This window comes from Triturus cristatus, chromosome 12, assembly GCF_964204655.1.
Source record: "Triturus cristatus chromosome 12, aTriCri1.1, whole genome shotgun sequence".
Classification (NCBI taxonomy): Eukaryota; Metazoa; Chordata; class Amphibia; order Caudata; family Salamandridae; genus Triturus; species Triturus cristatus.
In genome coordinates, this window is record NC_140595.1 from 2,051,681 (window position 1) to 2,076,463 (window position 24,783).

Genomic DNA, 24,783 nt, shown 5'->3' on the forward strand with positions numbered 1-24,783 from the left:
ACATTACAAACAGAACCAAAGGACAGAAGATGGGATGTAATCGGAGATACTTGTAAAAGGGGCATTAGTGACAATCACCCACTCACTGGTTCAGACTAGAGTCATCACTGGGGACCCAGAAGAGTGCAAATCACTTTACAGTGGCCAGAAACACAGTTCAGTGCTCAGACAATGCCTGAAGTGAAGCGCCTCTAGGCGCTTATCCTGTTGTACTGCCACTGTTACTGCCAGCTCAGAGATGGAGCCTGCCCTCACAGGCACTGATTGCCACCTTGTTTCTGCAGCTCTGATGAACGCCAGGCGGCGCTATGTGATCAACGGAGACTGGGCGGTGAGCTGGCCGGGTGTCTACGAGGTGGCAGGGACCCAGGTGCACTACACCCGCTCCCCAGACGACCATGAGGTTATGGAGGCTCTGGGACCCACACAAGAGGACCTGCACGTGATGGTGAGGGGCGAGCTGCTACTTCAATCGATGGTCCTGAGTGGGAGTCAAGGGCTTAACACTGCAGGGGCAGAGGCCTTCATGGGGCAGGTATGGGGGAGGATGGATTAACACTGCAGGGGCAGAGACCTTCATGGGGCAGGTATGGGGGAGGATGGATTAACACTGCAGGGCAGAGGCCTTCAGGGGACAGGTATGGCGGTGGAGAGGATTAACACTGCAGGGGCAGAGGCCTTCAGGGGCAGGTATGAGGGTGGAAGGGATTAACACTGCAGGGGCAGAGGCCTCCTGGGGGCAGGTGTGGGGGTGGAGGGATTAACACTGCAGGGGCGGAGGCCTCCTGGGGGCAGGTGTGGGGGTGGAGGGATTAACATTCCAGGAGAACCTCATTGAAGGTAGGTGTGGGAGTGAATGGGTTAACACTGCAGGGGTGGAGGACATACTTGAAAAGAGGCCTGCCTGAGGGTGCATGTAGGGGTGGAGTAGACAACATTCCAGGAGCAGGGACTGCCTGAGGGCAGGATTGGCAGTAAAGAGATTAACACTACAGGATCAGAGGCCAACCTCAGGCAGGATCGCCCTATTTCTGGAGGCAGAAGGGATAGGCTGCCATCTTGGGCTGGTGTAAAAGACAGACTGTCTTTATGGGACCGAAATCCTCCCTCAGTCCCATCCACCCTCATGTTCAGTCACCTAAATGCCTTCCTTCTCCTGAATCACTGATTGCACCCACTCAAAGGGAGCTGATATCTGCTCCTGAGGGGATTTTCTAAGCACGCAATATGGCTGGGTATAGACCGGTTTATCCTTTGCCGCTCTAGTGTGTTCTTCATGTAGTGTTCTCCAGTCACCCAACCGTACCTCCAGGGTCAGACCTCAGCCCCTCCTGGGTAGAACCATACAGTATATCACACATGGACCCCCAGGATCCACATCCGTGCTTTCTCTACTTCATGATACGGTCCACAAGAAGACTGAGAGCAGCCACATGTACAATTGCATCTACGACGATGCATATGTTTAGTGATGCCCCCCGCCACCGGTCCCAGGATGCTTGTTTCCGGTCCAGGGAAGGCATGGCTTGGCAGTTGGGGCTGGACTGATCCCACAAGAACAGGATCAAGACTGATTTGTATATAGCTGGGTGTGAACTGGGGTGGCGAAGAGAGCTAAAGAACGATGATGGATTCAACCCAGATCTGTGACTGGGGGTGAGTGTCTGAAAAAATATCAGCACCATCATCTTGCTGGTGTTGCTATGTTGAGAGCACATCTCCAGACTTCACACACCCCACCCAACACTTCCCATACAGGACAAACTACAATCAATGTTGCTCCGCCAAAATGTTGTATCTAAAATATTGTTTGACACAAATAAAATATTGTGCAACAGAACAGACATGGCAGGGATATTATTTTTGAGGTACTATATATGTATATAGTTTTAATATAGATCTATATAATATCCTTTTTATTTTATTTTTGTGGTGTGTTATTAGATTTCGTTTTGTTAGTTGATATTATTTTAATGTTAAGTGTGTGTAAAGTTTTAGTATAGTTATTTTTTTTTAATTGCTAATATATTTTATGATTTTTTTATTTTATTGGAATGTATTTATTGGTGGTCTGTTGTAAAATAGGGAGGGACGTTTTTTAATATTCATTTTTAAATGATTATAAATCTTTTATATTTGTAATTTTTTTTACATGATTATTAATTATGTACATTATTAGGGTGGTCGCCCTCTAATCTGGGGAACCAGGTTCAAGTCTCAGCAATGACGCTGAACATCCTGTGATTCTGGGCAAATCACTTAATCTCCCCGTGCCTAACAAAAAAAATGAATTTGTCCTCATGTAACGTAACTGGTGCTATGTAAAGAGCTATGAAACCTGATTCGGGTCAAGTTCGCGCTATATTAAACTCTGTAAAAAATAATTTTAAAAAAAGTACTTTTTAAACGTAATTATTAATTATGTACATTATTTCTAATTGTAAAATATGTGATTGATGATTTTAAATAAAACAGTAATTATGTTGTAATTGTTTATAGGTTAACTATAATACTGGCTACGCAAATGTATTAATTGATTTCAATAAGTATTTTATCAACTGATTGTACTGTGTATTTATATTAATTACTTTTTTGTATTACTTGTTAAATTGCTGTGTATTGTTGATTATTTGTAAATATTACTTTAATTTGTTTTTGTGTGTGTCCGATTTTTGGGGTAGTAAGTTGGGAAGTGTAATTTATATATATATATATATAAATATAATTTTGTAATGTTTTAAATTGATAATTATTTTAAAGTTATTTTCCAATTCTCAATTGTTAATCTACTAATTTAATTTTGTTATCATTGTTGAGCATTTTGCAATGTAAAAAAGATATATTTACATATTTGCTCAAATATATTTATGTTAATATTTCTAGGTGTATATATATATATATATATATATCAGCAAAGGATTCCTTTTACCAAAAAGGAAAGTCGACGCCTTGTCTGTTGCGCAAAATTCTTTAATCAGTCAGCTCAAAAACGTTAAATGCGTTTCGCCTGCGATGCAGGCTTGTTCACCAACGATTAGGATAAAGTTTTCAGCCATTTTTAAAATAAACGGTGATTACGTGAAAAGTGAAGAACTACTAAATCATAGAAAGTGTAAACAGACTTGTAGTTCGGAACAGATTCAACTTAAATATAAGCTCACGGTTTCATTTGCAAAACAGTTAATGCATTCCAAGTACAATATCATTACTCGAAATTACTTCGTGACTTATACACAATGTTTGTTTGGGCATTGTAATTCACAATTTTCAATTATCAGAGATTCAAACCGTGTTCAGTACAGTAATACTAAATACCAATACAAGTGCAAAGCGCTCGCCGCCCCAGTGGGCTGAAACCACTGTCCCAGTGGAAAGATACAACAAATACAACCCTTGGTTCGAAATATCTAGCCCAAGTGGGCAGACTTGGCACTGTTCTAAACCCATGAGCAAATTCATTATATCATTTTACGAACTGTATTAGTCTGTGTAAAGTGCTTGTGCTGGTTAAAATAAGTTCTAAAACTTACTCTTGTTACATGTTAAAATCGGGATAGGGAGGCAGGCTCAAACAATAATCAGTTAAACTATCGATTTGTTTCGTGAATTTGAATAAATTCTAAAGCATCGCCTATGGGAGTCCTGGATTTCTTTCTTGGAGTGCGAGGAAGTAATTTCTGACCCCACCAAAGTGAAACGCTTTCCCTATTGTTGCTCTAGTTCAGGGGTACTCATAATACGGCCTGCGGGCCGCCAGCGGCCCGGCAAGCCTTTCTTGGCGGCCCGCGGACCTTGCAGACATCGTACCGGTGTTTGTTTTACAGTGTCAGCAAACACGTGGAGCTGCTGGGGCGCTAAGAGGTGAAATACAACAAAGCCTCGTTATCATGCAAATGGTCTCTTAAAGACCTGTGAAGTACTCGGGTGGGGCTGTGTGTGTGTCCTGGAAGGGAAGCTGCCTCAGCTGCCAGGGGCATAACGCAGCCCCCACGCTCCAGGGGCCCCCTCACTCTAAGCGAGGGAGACGGCTGCGCCTGGAAGCAATCCTCTTCAGCCTCCCCAAGTCCCCATAAATTAAACTGTGCGCGCACACCACGGTGATGGCATCTAAGCCTCAGAGTCTTCCCTCTCATTCTGTCTCACTCCTCAGTTAGTGAAAACCGAGACTTCAAGAAACGGGTATTACCCTCTCTTTCCTCCTTTCATTTATTTGCTCCCCTGTGAAATGGATCCAAAAAAGAATAACATTTTTGCTGGAAACGTTGTCTTTCTCTGACACAAGGGCAGCCTCCGGGTGGAGAGAAATAAAAAATTCCAAATGTGAAAAATAAATAACTAATTAAAGCAAGACAGAGTGGTTGCAAGATGTCCAGATTGATTTATTTACACCTAAACACATTAGTGCCACTTTACAGTGTTTGCCAGTGAAGTGATACTTTTGTTTACTCCTCTCTCTTTGAACAACATAGTTTTCCCTGTGTGGGAAAGTGAACCTTGCCTGGAGGAACTGAAATACCTGCTTGATGGGTGAATTGGAAAACAAAATGTGTACAGCGACTGTGTGTTTACGAATGTGGTCTTTTTATACCATACTGCCTATGTTTTGAAAGAATATAAGCAATGGGCACTGAAACGGGTGCCTTCCAGGCCCTGTAGTCATGGCCTTACATTTTCATGCAAAAGCACTCACTAATTTCAGAATAATGAGTATAAAAGGAAAAAGGTAACCATGATTGAGAGGGAGGGAGACGGGGAGACGGAGAGGGAGGGAGACGGAGAGAGAGAGAGGGGGAGAGAGGGAGGGAGAGAGGGAGGGAGACAGAGAGGGGGAGACGGAGAGAGACGGAGAGGGAGAGAGACGGATAGAAGGAGAGAGGGAGGGAGACGGAGGAGGGAGGGAGATGGAGCAGGGAGGGAGATGGAGGAGGGAGGGAGAAGGAGGGAGAGGGAGGGAGACGGAGGGAGAGGGAGGGAGACAGAGGGAGAGGGAGGGAGACGGAGGGAGAGGGAGGGAGACGGAGGGAGAGGGAGGGAGACAGAGGACGGAGGGAGACGGAGGAGGGAGGGAGACGGAGGAGGGAGGGAGGGAGATAGAGAGATATGTGTATGCCGTGTCCGGTGGCTCAGTGGACGAAGGCGTCCGCTGCAGGGACCTGTGTTCCACTTCATGGTCACAGTTTTTTTTGTTGCTCTAGCCCCGCCCCCTCCCCCAATGACCCCGCCCCCAAGGTGCGGCCCTCGGCCACAAACCACCCTGTAAATTTGGCCCCCAAGAGAAAGTTTGTGAGTACCCCCACTCTAGTTGGGGTACTTTCTCTTCTCCCAGGCTCCTCCAGTACTAACTTTCAGCCGGCCCTCTGCTCCTGCTCCCGTCAGTGTCCACCCTTGCCCGCTGCTGCCTCCTTCCAAGTGAGACTGACGGGCGGCCGAGGTGGCAGCGGGGCAGGCCAGTCCCTCCTCGCACCCGGGTGCTGCAGGAGTTCCTCTCTGGGCTCCCCGTTTGTTGTCACCCAGGAAAAGCGCAGACTTCCAGCACTTTCTGTGGCTCCTCCTATCGCATTGTGGGCGGGAAACAGAAACACGGAGGCCAGCTCTTTTCATGGCGCACGCTCCTCGCAGGGATTTCGCGGCCTTGTTGCGCGCGCACCACTCGCGGCCTTGTGTGTGCACCACTAGCCACCCGGCTACCATGGTTTGAAGTCTTGTGTTCAACAGTGCCGGCCGCCACCACCACACAACTCCCGGGACGCTGTCTTTGAGCAATGGCGGCCACACAGGACTCATGTACTCATTGCACCCAGATGCAGCAGATCTTTACGTGTGCGCAGGCTGGTAAGGTCTCTTTATTTCAAAGTACACTCGTGGCGTGAGTGGCTGTACTCTGGGCTTGCCCCAGGCTCTTGGAACATGCAATAGGATTGGGAGAGGCTGCACAAATCGCATCTAACGTGTCACGTCTTTGCTGCATGAAGAAATTAGTGTAATACCCCACATGTCTACGTACTTTCACAATAAAAGCACTACATCTACCTCACTTGTTCAACATCGCTACCCCAAGGGCCGTCACTCCTCGATATTCACTTCTAATATCTAGTGACCTAAGCACCTCTAACTCCCCCCCTCACCACCCCATTCTGCCATCTCACCTGAACTTTTTGTTGCAAGTGTTGTTGGGCATCATGGACAGAGTTTAAGTTGAATTGTACACTCCATCAGTCAGCTACCTAAGTGTCATCAGTGGTCCATGGTGGTGGTATCTCATCAAAATAGGAAGAGTTAATCTCTGCTCTCCACACTTGGAAATTTAGAAGCCATCAAAATGTCCTACTTAGAGCCATTAAAACAAGTATCTGCAATACAATAGGTCTCGCATTTGTGATAATTTAAGCTATTGGCACTATAAATGACAATACCTTTTATTTATGTGTTTAAGTGCATGTTTACGCACTGCTTACAGGTTTTCAAAACACATAAATAAAAGGCATTGTCATTTATCGTGCCAATAGCTCAAACTCTTGCAAATGCGAGACCTATTGCATTGCAAATGCTTGTTTTTGTTTTGTTGTGATTTAGTCTGTTATTTTTATTATAATAGCTTTGTAGTTTATCATTTTAAAAATAGTCTGTATAGTGTTGTATTATCGTTGATTATTAGTATGTATTTTAATTTTATTATTGTTTCATGTTTTTATATATGGATTATGTTTTTTAACTTTATTTTATAGCATATATTTGTGTATTTTATGTTTGTAAGATAGACAATTTAATTATTTGTATATCTATTTTTTTTAATGTAGTTTTTTAACAAAAACATATTTTTAAAAGGTAATATACTGATTAATATAAAACATTTGATACAATATTCTGGGACAAATTTATATTTTATATTTTTGCAGTCAATATTTTGTCCTTTACATTCATAGTATGGAAAGGCAATATTTTTGTCCTCGATATTTCTGGACCTTTTACCTCACACAACCAACTCCGTTTGATACCATGAACTCGGAAAGGGCAACTGGGCCACAGCAAACAAGCTTCTCTTCTAGGAGGAGGCTCCTGGTCTTGATATAAGATTCCTCGCTTCCTGTCCCTCGCATCCTGTCTCTCCCCTGCACAGGTTCTCTACGAGGAGGCTCCTGGTCTTGATATAAGATCCCTCGGGTCCTGTCTCTCCCCTGCACAGGTTCTCTACGAGGAGCCTCCTGGTCTTGATATAAGATCCCTCTCTTCCTGTCTCTTCCCTGCACAGGTTCTCTACTAGCAGTTGACTGTTGGTGTTAAGTATGAGTTCCGTCACTCACTATCCCTTCCCTGTGCAGCTTCTTTTCCAGGAGCAGAACCCAGGTGTTGAGTACGAGTACTGGTTGCCCCGTGAGCTCTACAGCAATTTCCAGGGAGGCACGAGCTCCTTGAGGCAGCCACAGCCGCGCCAAGAGGACCTGGGATTCTGGAATACTGCGCCTCCTGATCAGAAGAGGGCCACAAGTACGTCAGGGCCCCTACACACCCCAGAGAGATCTGCAGGTGAGTATGAAGGTGCATACTATGCAATCATTATACTCACACCTGGCAACCCAAATCATCTTCCCTACAGCAGACAACTTACATCACAATACTCACTTGCCACAATATGTGTTATTATACACACTACCTTTATTTAAATCACAGTCACTTCTCTATGAAACATACTCCCTCCCTGCTGCCTCCCTGCTTTATAGGCTATACTCACTCCCTGCAATACAAATCATACTTACGTCCTGCTAGATACATTATATTCGCTCCCGCTAGATAAATCACACTCACTCCTATCTAAATCATACGTATTCTCGGTGAGATACATCATACTCACTCCCTGCAAGATATATCATACTCACACCTGTAAAAATCATATTCACTCCCTGCAAGATATATCATACTCACACCTGTAAAAATCATATTCACCCCCTGCTACATAAAACATGCTCAGTCCCTGCTAGATATAACATACTCTTCCTAGATAAATCTTACTCACTCCCTTCTAGATACACCATATTCAGGCCTTGCTAGATAGCTCATACTGACTCCTATATAAATCACGCTCACTCCTATATAAACCACACTCACTCCTAGATAAACCACACTCACTCCTATATAAACCACACTCACTCATAGATAAACCATACTCACTCCTATATAAATCATACTCACTTCCTGCTATGTGATCATATTTACATGAGAAAGTGCCTATGACGTTGTCAGTGATGCGATTTACAAGAAACAGTGATTTAGTCTGTTTTCAGGAAAGCACTGGTGAGGTCTGACCAGAGGTAATTTACGATAAAAGCAGATTTGTACTCTGTTGTTCCCAACAAGTAGTATTTAACGAGGTATCCTGGGCGTGCTCGGCACATACGCATGCACTGCCAGAGAGGCACTGTGTCTCGGCCACACATATTCTCAACCCCCCGTGTGAAGTGGCCCTCTTTTCCGTTGCAGGAGGCTGCGGCGAATGCAAAAAAGTCAGGGGCAAATCCCAGCAGATCCAGAGCTACTGCCAGAGCGACTATGGTAAGACCCAGCCTCCTCTCCTGCCTTTTGCAGTTTCTTTTCATATCTTTCTAGACACATTCCTTCTCCCACCCTTCTCTACGCAGCTCTCTCCTCTTTTCACCTTTGGTCTTGTTCTTTGCCCCCAGTGGTGGCTCATCCTCTGAGGCGGAGGAGCGTTGCCCCACTGCTTTTCAGCAGTGTAAAAAAGGAAAAAGAAAATGATAATAACACAATGTTATGGATCACCTTATTTTCCACAGCTAGCAGTTTTGTAGGAGAGCGGGGCTACTCTGCTCACAGAGCAGCCAGAGGCATAGTGGGCACTCTGTAAGTGTGCATGATGGTTTCGCAGGCCATCTTGGGCCTGCCAAACAGTCTTGCACACTTAGCATGTTCTCCAACAGGCTGTATTGCACATCCTGAGTGGAGAACATGCACAGGCTCCCAGTCCCTGTCTGAGTGCCAAACTACGGCGCTCAGACCAATCACGACACTGCTGACAGCAGCGTCGTGATTGGCTTGGGGGAGCACGTGTGCTACCTGCTTACGTTACGGCCGAACTCGTTGGGAACAGATGCAGAGAGACAACGGAGGAGAGACGTGGTGAAGAGGTTAGGGTATTTTTTTTCTTTGCACCCTCCCGCCTGAACACCCCCAGTCTGTGCCAGCCGTCACTGCTCACCACTTGCCTTATCTTGTTTCTTTCCTCTTTTTATCTTCCGTTATCTAGTCTTCTTACTCTGCCCCCTTCTACCTTTGTCTATTTTCCTGTTTTCACTGGGTTTTTTTTCTTCCCCCTTTTATTCTGTGTTATTATCCTCTTTTCATATTTTTCCTTCTTTAGTACCTCCCCTCTCTCATTTAATGCTTATGTCGCCTTCTTTCCCACTATTCTTCCCCTCTTTCTTCAACCTTATTTTTTTCTCTCTTTTGCTCTCTTTCTATTTCGTTATCTCCATTTCTCTCATTCTCTCTTGCTTTCTCCCTCTCGCTTTCTTTCATTCCTCTGCATCTCTGCAGTGTCTAGAGGTTTGTAGCTAGGGTGGCAAACTGCAGCTACTGTCTCTTGGAGCTTTCATTAGCAAACAGCCAGAAACGGCCAGAAACATCAGTTTACGCTGAAGCTCTATCACTTTCTGGCATGCCACTGAACATCAGGGCTGTGCCCAGATCTTCAGATGAGTTCGGAAAGTGTCTGTGGGTACTCAAAGCAGGCGACATCGTAACAAGTATTTGTAAAGTGCACTTTCACCCAAGTCTTGGTCTCTGTGTCACATGTTCTTACTGGCTGTGGCTATAGATTGTGCCCCCCTCTGACCATCAACCAGGGGCAGCTTGTCTTTATCATATTTTGATAATGAAGGTGGCAAAGCCTCACCATCTCTCACTCTCTCTCACTCTCTCTTCCTTTCTTTCTGTTTCTTACTGCCTCTCCTTCTTCTCTATGTCAGCCTCTCTGTCTCCCTCTGTCTCTTTGGCTGTCTCTCCCTCACTCTTCCTCTCTCTCAATGTATCGCTCTCCTTTCTCCGTCAATATCTTCGCCTGTCTCTCCGGCTCTCTTATGGTATCATTTTACTCTGCCTCTCTCTCTATTTCTTTCTCTGTCTTTCTCTGCCTCCATATATCACTATCTTTACTTTTCTCTCTGTCTCTCACTCACTCTCGAGGGGCACCGCCAGTATAAAAAAATGCTTTACAAAAAAAAGAAAAAGGTTGCTGGTCATTAAGGGGTGCTCCTCGGCTGGAGCAGAGAATGTGAAATGAGCAGCTACTCCGCTCATTTCATATTCACAGTTTTTTTTTTTTTATTCGGGAAGTGGGTGTGTGGCCTCCCTCCCTGAGAAAAGAAAGGGTCCCAAGGACCCCATGTACCACAGCCGACTTTTCTTTTGGTGTGGAGGCACAACTCCCCCACTCCCCAAACCTTATAAGAGCCCCAAGAACCCCATCCCCTGAGGCACATTATTTTTTTTAAAAAAATCTTTGTTGATGTGGTGGCAGGAAATCAGATCATTTCTTTTTTATCTGCTGGATTCGCAGCTCCTTCACGGTGAGATATATACATAAATGTTGAACCTCTGACCCTGTTTACCAGGCAGGTCGCTCCCCTCACCGCCACGCAGCCCCCTGTGTGACCACTGACCGCTGCTGCATTGTGTCTGCCTGCGTTAAGAGTGACTGTGCCCTCCTTCTCTTCTGTACCCACGAGTGAGTGATTCTCCCCCACTGTACCTGTGTATTTTGCTGCCTTGATTGTTCCCCTCTCCTTTGGTGCCCAGATTGTGTCCCTTTCTTCTTCTGTCATTCCCCGCGTCTCCCCCTCGCCGCCCGTTTCCCGCCGCCGCGTCCCTTAGCTCCGCCCCCCTCGCACCCTATTGGCCGCCCCGCTCCCACCTCCCAGCTGCTCCTCCCTCCCTCTCTCACTCATATGGAGGCCGCGCAGCGGTAGAGAGAGCGACCTCTGACCCTGTTTACCAGGCAGGTCGCTCCCCTCACCGCCACGCAGCCCCCTGTGTGACCACTGACAGCTGCTGCATTGTGTCTGCCTGCGTTAAGAGTGACTGTGCCCTCCTTCTCTTCTGTACCCACGAGTGAGTGATTCTCCCCCACTGTACCTGTGTATTTTGCTGCCTTGATTGTTCCCCTCTCCTTTGGTGCCCAAATTGTGTCCCTTTTTTCTTCTGTCATTCCCCCGCGTCTCCCCCTCGCCGCCCGTTTCCCGCCGCCACGTCCCGTAGCTCCGCCCCCCTCGCACCCTATTGGCCGCTGCGTCCCGTAGCTCCGCCCCCCTTGCACCATATTGGCCGCCCCGCTCCCACCTCCCAGCTGCTCCTCCCTCCCTCTCCCACTCATATGGAGGCCGCGCAGCGGTAGAGAGAGCGACCTCTGACCCTGTTTACCAGGCAGGTCGCTCCCCTCACCGCCACGCAGCCCCCTGTGTGACCACTGACCGCTGCTGCATTGTGTCTGCCTGCGTTAAGAGTGACTGTGCCCTCCTTCTCTTCTGTACCCACGAGTGAGTGATTCTCCCCCACTGTACCTGTGTATTTTGCTGCCTTGATTGTTCCCCTCTCCTTTGGTGCCCAGATTGTGTCCCTTTTTTCTTCTGTCATTCCCCCGCGTCTCCCCCTCGCCGCCCGTTTCCCGCCGCCGCGTCCCGTAGCTCCGCCCCCCTTGCACCCTATTGGCCGCCGCGTCCCGTAGCTCCGCCCCCCTCGCACCCTATTGGCCGCCCCGCTCCCACCTCCCAGCTGCTCCTCCCTCCCTCTCCCACTCATATGGAGGCCGCGCAGCGGCCGCGCCGCTGGCGCGCAGAAGGCGCGCCTAAGGCAAGCCCGTCCGCGCCTGGCCCGCGCCCAGCGCCAGGCCCCCTGGCCCCCGCAGATGCCAGCTCACCCGCAAGATCTACAACGCCGCCACTCTCATCGCACTCAACACCGGCTGGAGCCCCGGCTGCTGCAGAGCCACCCCAAGACGCACCCACGGACCCTTCACCTGCCAATCCTGCAAGTTCTCCTGCATCCGGACCCGTACCGCACCCGCCAAGCCAAGCACCAACAGCAACCACCTGAAGCACCTGAAGTGCATCCTGCTCAACACCCGCTCCGTCCACAGGCACACAGTGGAACTCTGGAACCTGCTCGACGCCACATGCCCAGACGTCGCCTTCCTCACGGAAACCTGGATGAACGCCTCCTCAACACCCAACATCGCCATCGCCATCGCCATCCCGGACGGATACAAGATCACCCGGAGGGACCGCGCCAGCCAGAATGGAGGAGGCATCGCCATCGTCCACAAGAACACCATCCGCATTACGATCAACTCCGAAGACACCCTCACAGCCGCCGAACACCTGCACTTCCAGATCCACACCGACCCCAAGACCACCCTCAGAGGCACCCTCCTCTACAGACCCCCGGGACCTCGCACACAATTCAGCGAAGACATCGCCGACTTCATCAGCCCGCACGCCCTCCCCTCCGCTGACTACATCCTCCTCGGGGACCTCAACTTCCACCTGGAGAACAACAACGACCGCAACACCACCACCCTGCTGGACAACCTCGCCAACCTCGGACTCAAGCAACTGGTGACCACCCCCACCCACTACGCCGGCCACACGCTCGACCCCATCTTCTCCTCCAGCAAGGACATCACCTTCAGCCACGCCACCGGTCCACTTCAGCTTCAGAAGGACCACGACTCACCACCACCCGCAACTGGTCCCCCGCAGAAGCTGGAACAAGATCACTGCCGACCAGCTCACCACATCCCTGAGCCAGAACCCCCCCACCAGATCAGCGAACCCCAACCAAGCCGCCAACAACCTCACGAAATGGATCAGCAACTGCGCAGACGACCTCGCTCCACTGAAGACCCCCCCGCCAGACCCGGCACCAAGAAAGCATCTTGGTTTACCGACGAACTCAAGAGCTCCAAGAAGAACTGCCGGGCCCTCGAGAAAGCCTGGCGCAGAGACCCAACTACAGACAACATGACCACCCTCAAGCTCGCCACTCGAAGACATCACCAGCTGATCCACGCCACCAAGAAATCCGCATTCAAGGAACGACTGGACAACAACGCCCGCAACAGCAAGGAACTCTTCAACATCGTCAAAGAGCTCTCGAACCCCAGCGCCGGAAACAACGACATCACGCCCTCGCAAGACCTCTGCAACTCGCTCGCCTCGCTCTTCCACAGCAAGATCGCAGACATACACAACAGTTTCAGCACACAGCCAACGCACCCTACGACCGGAACAACGCCCCCCACCACCACCCTCCGCGCCTGGACCCCAGTCAACACCGAAGACACCATCCGCACGATGAACTCCATCCACTCAGGATCTCCAACCGACCCCTGCCCTCACCACGTCTTCAACAAGGCCGACTCCGTCATCACACCCCACCTGCAGGACATCATCAACGCCTCCTTCGACACCGCCACCTTCCCAGAGAGCTGGAAGCACGCCGAACTCAGCGCCCTACTGAAGAAACCATCAGCGGACCCCACCGACCTCAAAAACTACCGCCCCATCTCGCTCCTTCCTTTTCCGGCCAAAGTCATCAAGAAAACCGTCAACAGACAACTGGCCGCCTTCCTCGAGATGAACGGATCCCTCGACCACTCGCAGTCCGGCTTCCGGGCCAACCACAGCACCGAGACCGCCCTCATCGCAGCCACCGACGACATCCGAGCTTTGCTCGACAACGGGGAAACAACGGCCCTCATCCTCCTGGACCTCTCCGCGGTGTTCGACACGGTCTGCCACCGCACCCTAGTGCAGCGCCTCAACAACATCGGTATCCAGGAGAAGGCACTGGAATGGATGATCTCCTTCCTCGCCGGAAGAACACAGAGAGTCCGTCTACCCTCGTTCAGATCCGAGGCCACCGAAGTCATCTGCGGCGTACCACAAGGATCATCACTCAGCCCCACCCTCTTTAACGTCTACATGAGCCCCCTCGCAGCCATCGCACGCCAACACAACCTCAACATCATCTCCTACGCCGACGACACCCAGCTGATCCTCTCCCTCACCAACGACCCCGCCACCGCCAGAACCAACCTACACGAAGGGATGAAAGACGTAGCCGAGTGGATGACGAACAGCCGCCTGAAACTGAACTCAGATAAGACGGAAGTCCTCATCCTGGGATCATCACCCGCCGCCTGGGACGACTCCTGGTGGCCCCCTGCCCTTGGCAGCGCACCCAAACCAACAGACCACGCACGCAACCTGGGCTTCGTCCTGGACTCCTCCCTCTCCATGACCAGACACGTCAACGCCGTCTCCGCATCATGCTTCAACATCCTACGCATGCTACGTAAGATCTTCCAGTGGATCCCCACCGAAACCAGGAAGACGGTCACCCAGGCCCTCGTCACCAGCCGACTGGACTACGGCAACTCCCTCTACGCCGGAACCACAGCCAAACTCCAGAAACGACTCCAGCGCATCCAGAACGCCTCAGCATGCCTCATCCTGGACATTCCCCGACACAGCCACATCTCTGTACACCTGAGAAACCTGCACTGGCTCCCCGTCAGCAAGAGAATCACGTTCCGACTCCTCACCCACGCACACAAAGCTCTCCACAACCAAGGCCCAAGATACCTCAACGACCGCTTGACCTTCTACACTCCCACCCGCCAGCTTCGATCAACCAGCCACGCCCTCGCCGCCGTCCCCCGCATCCGAAGAGCCACAACAGGAGGAAGATCCTTTTCCTACCTGGCTGCCAAGACGTGGAACTCCCTCCCCATCCACCTCCGCCTGACCCAAGACCATCTCTCCTTCAGGAAACAACTCAAGACCTGGCTATTCGAGCAGTAGCGGACCCCCCTCCCCCAAGCGCCTTGAGACCCTCCGGGTGAGTAGCGCGCTATACAAATGCTTGATTGATTGATTGATTGATAACTTCACAAAAGCTACAGAACAAGTTTACACCAAACCACAAAAAGCGCTTTTTCGGGACCAAGATCTTGCTTTCTGTTAAATTTTGTGTAATTCAGTTCAGCAGTTTTTGCAGTATGGCTGCTCAATTTTCATATGGAAATCAGGTGTGTGGCCCCATTTTTTTACGCCCCTCTTGATGGATCACCTCGAAACGTTGAAGGAAGAAGCTAAGGTGTATGTGACTTTTTTTTAAAGGTTTTGTGAAGATTCGTCAAACGGTGACAACGTTGTGAGCAAAACAAAAAATATATTTCATATGGAAATGTGATCCAAATTATAGCTACCCAGTGGCGATGACATCTCAAATGACATCACTGATGACATCATCCAGTGAATATGTGTCTTTCTGAAAAATAAATATTTTTTATATATGTATATCTAAAGGTTAATGGAAGAATAAATGGGTAAATAAGTGTCGAAATGGATGTTTTTTTTTGTAAAATTAATTGTATAACTGACTTATTAACAGTATCTTAGTGAATACAGTGATGTAATATGTGACGTCATCAGCAGTGGATTGCAGTTTTTTGGGGGGTTTTCACCGTGCGCGCACGGTGCGCGCACCCCCGCGATTTAAAAAAAAATAATAATAAATTCTGCCTTCGGGGTCCTTCAGGGACCCCTGACAAAGGCTAGGGGGTCAGGAACTCTCTACCCTGCCCCCTTTTCACGTTCGCCACCTTCCTCTTTCACTCTCGCACTGAAAACAAACAAAATGGCGGCCGACACTTCCTGATTTCGACCGATTCGAACGTTGACTAACATGTAACCACCAATCAGAATTACGCTTGCGCACGTTAGGGTGCTCGCACGGTGCGCGCAAGGTGCTCGCACGGTGCGCGGCTCTAGATATGTATGTGCTTTTAACTGCAATTTTCTCAGGAACTACTGAACAGATTGACTCCATATATGCAAAAGGCACATCCCTGAGCTGAGGACTACCTCTCTGCCAAATTTCAAGTAATTCTGTTCAGCCGTTCGGGCTGTACCTTGGACTAAAGGTCCCTATGGAAAATTGCATGGGGAAAACACGTTTTGGGACCCTCCTTTTTTCTCAGCCCCCGCTTGACGAATCCCCCCGAGACTTTCAGGGTAGGAGCGGAGCGCCCCACCTATTTTGAAAATTTTGCGAGGATTCGTCAACCGGCGCCAAAGTTATTCCAAATAGAATGTTGCGGATTTCCTATGGAAACACGGTCCTAACTATAACTATCTATGGCGACCGCCAGTAGATAATATATATATTCACTGAAAAAAAACATAGGTTTCAGGGGCGTTATCGTTAGCTGGACTTTTCACTCGTACAAAACCATTGAAATTCCCCAGTTATAGTTAGTTCAGCTAACTATAACTCGCGCGCCTGCAATGCACTGCTGATGACGTCACATATTACATCTCTCATGACATGGTCAGTGACATCACTGATGACATCACTGATGACATCTCAAATGACATCACCGATGACATCACTGATGACATCATCCAGTGAATGTGTGTTTTTCTGAAAATTAAATATGTTTTACATATGTATATCTCAAGGTCGATGGAAGAATAAATGGGTATATAAGTGTCTAAATGGATGATTTGTTTTTGAAAAATTGATTGTATAACTGACTGATTTAGTGTATCTTAGTGAATACATGGCTTAGTGAGTAATGTTTAAATATGTAAATATCTCTATCAGTCTCTCACTTTGTGTATAAGTGGCTGAATGGGTTGGTGAGTAGCTACATGAGTGTCTATATAGGTTATTAGTTGGTTTTTTTGAGTATCAGTATGAGTGTCTGAGTGTCTGTATGGTTTGGTGGGGGGTATTACGTAGTGCATAGGTGCATGAATGAGTGACTCACTGTTTGTATGTGTTGAATACAGCATGTGTGCAGGACTGTATGGGTGGATGAGTGTGTGCATGGGTGTGTTAGTGAGTGAATGACTGTCTCAATAGTGTCTTTATGAGTAACTACATATGTTTTAAACTAGTATATGTGACTATTGGTGTATATAAGTGAGTATATGTGAGAGTGAGAGATTGGAAGAGTTCCTGTATGAATAAGTATGTGTTTCTATAAGTGATTGTTTAAAAGACTAAGTATGTGTAAGTTTCTGTAGAAGTAAGTGTGGTGGTGTGTGTATAACTGTATATGCAAGTAAATGGATGTTTGATTCTTTATCAGAATGAGTGACTATGTGTGTGAATAACTATGGATGAGTGGCGTTGTGTAACAGGGTGTATAGGTGTATGAGTACATATGATGAGTGAGTACATGTATGAGTGACTGTATAGGACTGTTGGTGAATGAGTGGATGTGTATGTGGATCTTAGAATTACTGAATAGGTTGTTGTAACTGGTATTGGTATGTCCATTGTTTTGAACATTTTAGTTTCTATTTTTGAATGTGTGTATTAAAGGTTATATTAGGGTGAGAGGATGTCTGCCAGTCTATCACAAGGATGATGTCATCAGTGATGTCATCAGTGATGTCATTTGAGATGTCATCAGTGATGTCATGAGTGATGTCACTGACCATGTCATGAGTGATGTAATATGTGACGTCATCAGCAGTGGATTGCGGTCGCGTGAGTTATAGTTAGTTGAACTAACTATAACAGGGAAATTTCAATGTTTTTTTTATGAGTGAAATGTCCAGCTAACTATAACATGTGTGAAACCTATGGTTTTTTCAGTGAATTTGCAAGGTTTTTTAAATGCTAATTCCTAACTATAACGTTTGTGAAACCTATGGTTATTTAAGTGAATTTGCAAGGTTTTTTAAATGCTAATTTCTAACTATAACGTGTGTGAAACCTATGTTTTTTTTAGTGAATTTGTAAGGTTTTTTAAATGCTAATTTATGTATGTATTATTATATTTTTTATATATTTATTTTACAATAAACTACCTATGTATATAGTTATAGATTGACTGTATCCTGTAATATGGAATGGCTCAGCTCTTTTTTTTTGAATTTGGATAAAGTTGAACAGCATAGTTAATATCTTCTATAAACTTATAAACAGTTTAAAATGTTTTTTTTTCTTATGGGTTTTTCACCGTGCGCGCACCCCGCGGTTTAAAAAAAAAAATTTAAAAAATTTCACCCTTCGGGGTCCTTCAGGGACCCCCTGACAAAGGCTAGGGGGTCAGGAACTCTCTACCCTGCCCCCTTTTCACGTTCTCCACCTTTCTTTTTCACTGCCACACACAAAATGGCGTCCGACACTTCCTGATTTCGACCGATTCGAATGTTGACTGACATCTAACCACCAATCAGAATTACGCTCGCGCACATTTGAGGCGCGCACGGTGCGCGCATATAGATATTTATGTACTTTTAACTGCAATTTTCTCAGGAACTACTGAACAGATTGACACCATATATGCAAAAGGCACATGCCTGACCTGAGGACTACCTCTTTGCCAAATTTCAAGTAATTCTGTTCAGCCGTTCGGGCTGTACCTTCGACTAAAGGTCCTATGGGAAAATGCATCGGGAAAACGCGTTTTGGGACCCCCCTTTTTTCTCAGCCCCCGCTTGACGAATCACCCCGAGAGTTTCAGAGTAGGAGCTGAGCAGAGCGCCCCATTAGTCTTGAAATTTTCACGAAGATAAGTCAACCGGCGCCAAAGTTATTCAAAATAGAATTTTCAGATTTCCTATGGGAACTCGGTCCTAACTATAACTATCTACTGGCGACCGCCAGTAGATAATATATATACATATATCTATATCTATCACTGAAAAAACCATAGGTTTCACACATGTTATAGTTAGCTGGACATTTTACTGATAAAAAACCATTGAAATTCCCCCGTTATAGTTAGTGCAGGCAACTATAACTCACGCGACCGCAATCCTCTGCTGATGCTAATTCTGTATTTAGACACTTATTTGCCCATGTCTTCTTCCATTAAATTTTAGCTATACATATATTACAAATATTTTTTTTTCATAAAGACACATATGTCATCAGCAGAGGATTGCGGTCGCGTGAGTTATAGTTGCCTGCACTAACTATAACGGGGGAATTTCAATGGTTTTTTATCAGTAAAATGTCCAGCTAACTATAACATGTGTGAAACTTATGGTTTTTTCAGTGAATTTGCAAGGTTTTTTAAATGCTAATTCCTAACTATAACGTGTGTGAAACCTATGGGTTTTTTCAGTGAATTTGTACGTTTTTTTAAATGCTAAGTTACTTTACGCCATACGTGGCGTGCGCGCCCTCTTTACGCAGTTAGTGCAGTGCACGCACGGTGGGCACGCGGTGCGCTACGCGCACCGCGTGCCCACGTTACGCTAGATGGGCCATGTATGCACGATGCGCTTCGCGCACCGTGCGCACATGGAGGACATATTATGCGCTTCGTTGTGAAACATACTCTTTTAACTTTTCGATTGTTCACATATGCCATGCACAAATGGTGACCTTCGGGCACCATTGGCACACGGGGTGGGGAGAATATGGATAATTTTTTTTTTTGCAAAATTTTTTACCGTACGCGTACGGTAAGCGTAATCGGCGAATTTTTCAAAAAAGAAAATTTGACTTTTTGGCCGTGGGGGGTCTTTGGGGACACCTTCATCAAGGCTAGGTGGTTAGGAGCTGTCTAAACAGCCCCTTTACATGTTTTTTGCCTTTCTTTTTCAACCCCCCCTCAGAGTGCGAGAGAGAAAATGGCGGCCGCCGCTTCCTGGTTTTGACCGATTCGAATGTTTACTAAGATCTAACAGCCAATCAGAATCGCGCTCGCGCACGGCACCGTACGCGTACGGTAAGCTTACCGTAAGCGCACGGTAAGCGCACCGTAAGCTGCCACAGATATATATATTGATTTAAATGCTATTTTCTCAGGAACTACTGAACAGATTTACACCAGACCTACAAAAGGCACTTCCTTGACCTGAGGACTACCTCTCTGCCAAATTTCAAGTAACTCTGTTCAGCCGTTCGGGCTGTAGCTGTGTCTAAAGGTCCTATGGAAAAATGCATGGGAAAAACGCGTTTTGGGACCCCCCTTTTTTCTCAGCCCCCGCTTGACGAATCCCCCCGAGACTTTCAGGGTAGGAGCGGAGCGTAGCGCCCCACCTATTTTGAAAATTTCGCGAGGATTCGTCGACCGGCGCCAAAGTTATTGCAAATAGAATGTTGCGGTTTTCCTATGGAAACAGGGTCCTAACTATAACTACCTACTGGCGACCGCCAGTAGGTAATATCTATATATTATCTACTGGCGGTCGCCAGTAGATAGTTATAGTTAGGACCGAGTTTCCATAGGAAATCTCAAAATTCTATTTTGAATAACTTTGGCACCGATTGACGAATCCTCGCGAAATTTTCAAAACTAATGGGGCGCTCCGCTCCTACCCTGAAAGTCTCAGGGTGATTCGTCAAGCGGGGGCCGAGAAAAAGGGGGGGTCCCAAAACGCGTTTTCCCCATGGATTTTTCCATATGGAATTTAGTCGCAGCTACAGCCCGTACGGCTGAACAGAATTACGTGAAATTTGGCAGAGAGGTAGCCATAAGGTCCATGATGTAAATCTGCTCAGTATTTCCAGAGAAAATAGCATTTAAATCAATATATATATCTGTACGCGCGCAGCGTGCGCGCTGGGTGCGCGCACCTTGCCGTGTGCGAGCGCAATTCTGATTGGTTGTTAGATCTTAGTAAACATTCGAATCGGTCGAAACCAGGAAGTGTCGGCCGCCATTTTGTCTCTCGCACTCTGAGGGGGTGAAAAACAAATGTGGAGAACGTGAAAAGGGGGCAGGGTGGACAGTTCCTGACCCCCTAGCCGTGGTCAGGGGGTCCCAGAAGGACCCCCAAGGGCAAAAATATTTTTTATTTTTTTTTCGAAAAATCGCCGAGTGCGCGCACCTTGCGCGCACCACCCAAACGGAAAAAAATTCTGCGAAGTTCGCGCAACGAGCGCGCGCTCCATGATTTTTAAAAAAAAATAATAATTATTTGGCCCTTGGGGGCGAACCGCTCCGTGCCCACCGCGCGTGCACGGCACTAACTGCGCTCCGTGCCCACCGTGTGCGCACGGCACGAACTGCGTAAAGTGGGCGCACGGTGCCGAGAAAAAGTTTTGTTTAAAAAAATATATTAATAAATACATAACTTAGCATTTAAAAAACCGTACAAATTCACTGAAAAAACCATAGGTTTCACACACGTTATAGTTAGGAATTAGCATTTAAAAAACCTTGCAAATTCACTTAAAAAAACCATAGGTTTCACACATGTTATAGTTAGCTGGGCAACTATAACTCACGCGACCGCAATCCGCTGCTGATGACGTCAGATATTACATCACTGATGACATATGTGTCTTTCTGAAAAAAAAAAAATGAAACATATGTATAGCTAAAGATGAATGGAAGAAGACATGGGTAAATAAGTGTCTAAATACAGTGATGTAATATCTGACGTCATCAGCAGCGGATTGCGGTCGCGTGAGTTATAGTTGCCTGCACTAACTATAACGGGGAATTTCATTGTTTTTTTACGAGGGAAATGCCCAGCTAACTATAACATGTGTGAAACCTATGGTTTTTTAAGTGATATATATATATATATATCTCTTCAAATCGCCGACGCTTTCAGTTTTCGCAGCAAGGCAACCACGGCACCATGAAGACAATCAGGTCTGGACAATTATTCCTTTTTTCCAATATTTTATTTCAACATGCGTGCAGAGATAAGGACGGTCAATATATATATATATATATATATATATATATATATATATGCTCCAGACCACCAGGAAAGCCACTGCACTCACGGTTGGGTGCTGGTCATATGTGAGGGTGGAGGCAGGCGGGCGGTGCTAGTAAGAAGCACTGCTGGGGTTTTTGTTACAGGGGGGCCGATACTGCTGCAAAACTGGCACAGTGTAGCAAAAACAATCCCCACCACTCAAAAACTGGCCCCCACCCTTCTGGCCAACTGTGAAAATGCCCAGTGTCTCCTACGGCTAGTCTGGCCTGGAATCCACCAAAGGTTAAAGGGATGTTATAGTTAGAAAATAGCATTAAGAAAATGTAGAAATTCACTGTAACTCGTGCCCTAAGGTATCTATAACTCGCGCCCCCCGCCATGCAGTTTTCTCATCAATATTTCAATGCAAATGTTGCAGTGATGTTATCAATGATGACATAGAAGATGTCTTGAGAGATGTAATATGTAGGGTAATTAGCAGTGCATGGCAAGGCCAGTTATAGTTAACTTAGGGAACGAGTTACAGTTACTTGAGGTAACCATACCTGCTGAATTTCTATGGTTTTGTGTTTGAAATCTGAACCTAACTATATCCTCCCTGTCACCTGGGTGTGTGAGTGGTTTTGTTGATGTATAAGTGAGTGTGTGACTGGCTGTGTGGGTGTTTGAGTGGGTGTGTAAATGGCTGTATGGGTGTGTATGTTGGTGTTTGTGTGTGAGTGGGTGCATTTTTTCTGTTTTAGTAGGGATTCGGATCTGCTGAACTGTTGCCGATTCACCCTGAGCGCCACGGATCCTCACACACCTCCCCCAAAAAGTATTTGGCAATTTCTTGCCAATGAGGGGTCCCTCACCGACCCCTCGATCAGTCCAGTTCCATGGGGTCAGGTTACCTCTATCCTGACCTCTTATAACCTAGTTACACTTTATTTCTCCTCCCTCCCCCCAGGAACCATGTTCCGAGTGTCAAAATAGCGGCAGCAACTTTTATCCTAGGTTGCAGCCAGCCAATCACGGCATTGCTGTTCGACCGTGGATCTGCGTCTCTAGATATACATAAATCTTTTTATTTTAATAACTCCAAAACTATTCTGGACCAAGATCTAGCTTTTGCCAAATTTAGTGTAATTCCGTTCAGGGGTTCAGGCTGTAGTTGTGTCTAAAATCCCTATGGCAATATGAATGGGGACCCCCCATGCACTGATAATTACTCCACATATTACATCACTCGTGACATCTTATATGACATCTCTGCTAAAGCTGCAACATTTGCAGTGAAATTATTGATGAGTAAACTGTGCATGGCAGAGACGCGAGTTATAGTTACCTTAGGGCACAGGTTATGGTTACTTGAGATAACTATAACTGCTGAATTCCTATGCTTTTGTTTGTGCAAAATCTGAAAATATGAATCTAACTATGACGTCCCTGTAACCTTTGTCTCAGCGAATTTCTAGTTTTTTTTTTATTCTGTTTCCTAATTATGTTCCTCTACCTTTGTGTGTGTGTATATATATATAGATATATATATATCTATATATATATATATAAATTAGTGTACTGGTCTACCTTTCTCATTGGCTCTCTCTTTGCAGTCTTCCGTGCCCGGATTGTGAAGAAAAGGCTCATTGGACACGAGACGCGCTACGATGTACGGGTGAAGCACTCTTATAAAAAACGCTACCCCGTAGTGTATCGTGAGTACATCTGGGTGCCCGATCCATGCGACTGTCCCCGCCTGATGGAACGGAGGGACTACCTGTTGATGGCACGACGCCACCTCAACTCTGAGCGCATTGTGCTAGACAGACACAGCTATATCACCCTGTGGACAACCCAAGAGGTCCTTAAACTACAACAGCTACAAAGACATTGTACCTCAGAAGGCATAGATGCAGCCTGATGGACATGAAGCACAGCCAGGCACTTTAACACCTTACAGCTCCCTGTAAATACATGAACCAGCACTCCATAAATCACTAATAACAGATAATAACCTCATCCATGCAGGCATGATGAGCAGAGTATCGAGTCTTCTGTCATTGGATGTGTGATGGCCTGTAGGGGACGAGAGGTGAGCGCTGAAACTTTGTCTGGTGTGTGGGAGGTGATGGGCTGGGAGCGAAATGCAGTCCTTGAAGATGGCTCCCAGGGATGGCCTGTGGGTCCTAGGGCAGTCAGTGGTTACTGGACAGGGTACATGCAAGTACTTATTGTTTACAACTGATTCCGAAGAGCTCTGGGGGCTACCAAGCTGCTCTCTGTGTGTCAAGAATACATACTTAGGTCTTCATTCTCCAAAGAGTAGTGCATCCAAGCAGTCAAGGCTTATTCCAGGGGTGATGGAGGCTTAAAACTAGGGTACTGTACAACACAAGTAATCACACTAAGGGAGAGTCACTGCCCCATCAGAGGCATGTCTTTAAAAAACGAAAGATTATATTTAGAACTAAAAAGAAAAAGCAGAAATGACAAGCACATTCTGAGGCCGAGGCTCAGCCCAAATAGTGTTATAGCACCTACGTGGTTAGGCACTATAATTCAGAAAAACAAGGGAACCTAATACCCAGTGTTATACCATTGGGTACAGAGCGAGTTCTCCGCTGTCCTCGAATTACTTCGGCTCCCAGTTCTTTTACAATGTGTTTGTCTTTACAATCCCCAGTCATTGAGTAAAGGTGTCTGAACAAAAGATACAGTGTTTCTGATATGGTGTTCTCAGTAGTTCTAGATTTGAAGCAAAGGGGGAAACCGCGTGGTTAAAAGTCCAGGTGGCTAAAAATATGTCAAAAAATATCATACAGTACAAAATAGATTTAACACCCCAAAAAGGGACCTATGATTCCCAGGCACATAAAGGACTACGCTACCTACCTTGTACCCTGCGCGTGGGCATCGACTCTATTGTTTAAATTGTTTTTCCAAAGGCGGGTGAGAATGGAGTAAAAGAAAGTGTCAGTGAAGAGATGTCCATTCATATGCAAAGGCAAAGGAACTGCAACGGCCACAGGTATCCGGGGGAAGGGTGGGTACAACACTACATACCAAAAAAAGTTGCTCA

General features: G+C 46.7%; 1 protein-coding gene across 2 annotated transcripts in view; it reads left to right on the forward strand.

Moving 5' to 3' along the window:
- Window positions 1-24,407, forward strand: part of ADAMTSL5 (ADAMTS like 5) — a 198,657-nt gene extending 174,250 nt beyond the window's left edge. For both annotated transcript variants that reach the window (XM_085637652.1, XM_085637653.1), the window contains 4 exons: window positions 285-448; window positions 7,320-7,524; window positions 8,476-8,547; window positions 23,318-24,407. In XM_085637652.1, coding sequence (XP_085493778.1) covers window positions 285-448; window positions 7,320-7,524; window positions 8,476-8,547; window positions 23,318-23,625 — 749 coding nt within the window. In that variant the 3' untranslated portion in view covers window positions 23,626-24,407. The remainder of the gene's footprint in view (window positions 1-284; window positions 449-7,319; window positions 7,525-8,475; window positions 8,548-23,317) is intronic.
- The last annotated feature ends 376 nt before the right edge of the window (window positions 24,408-24,783 follow it).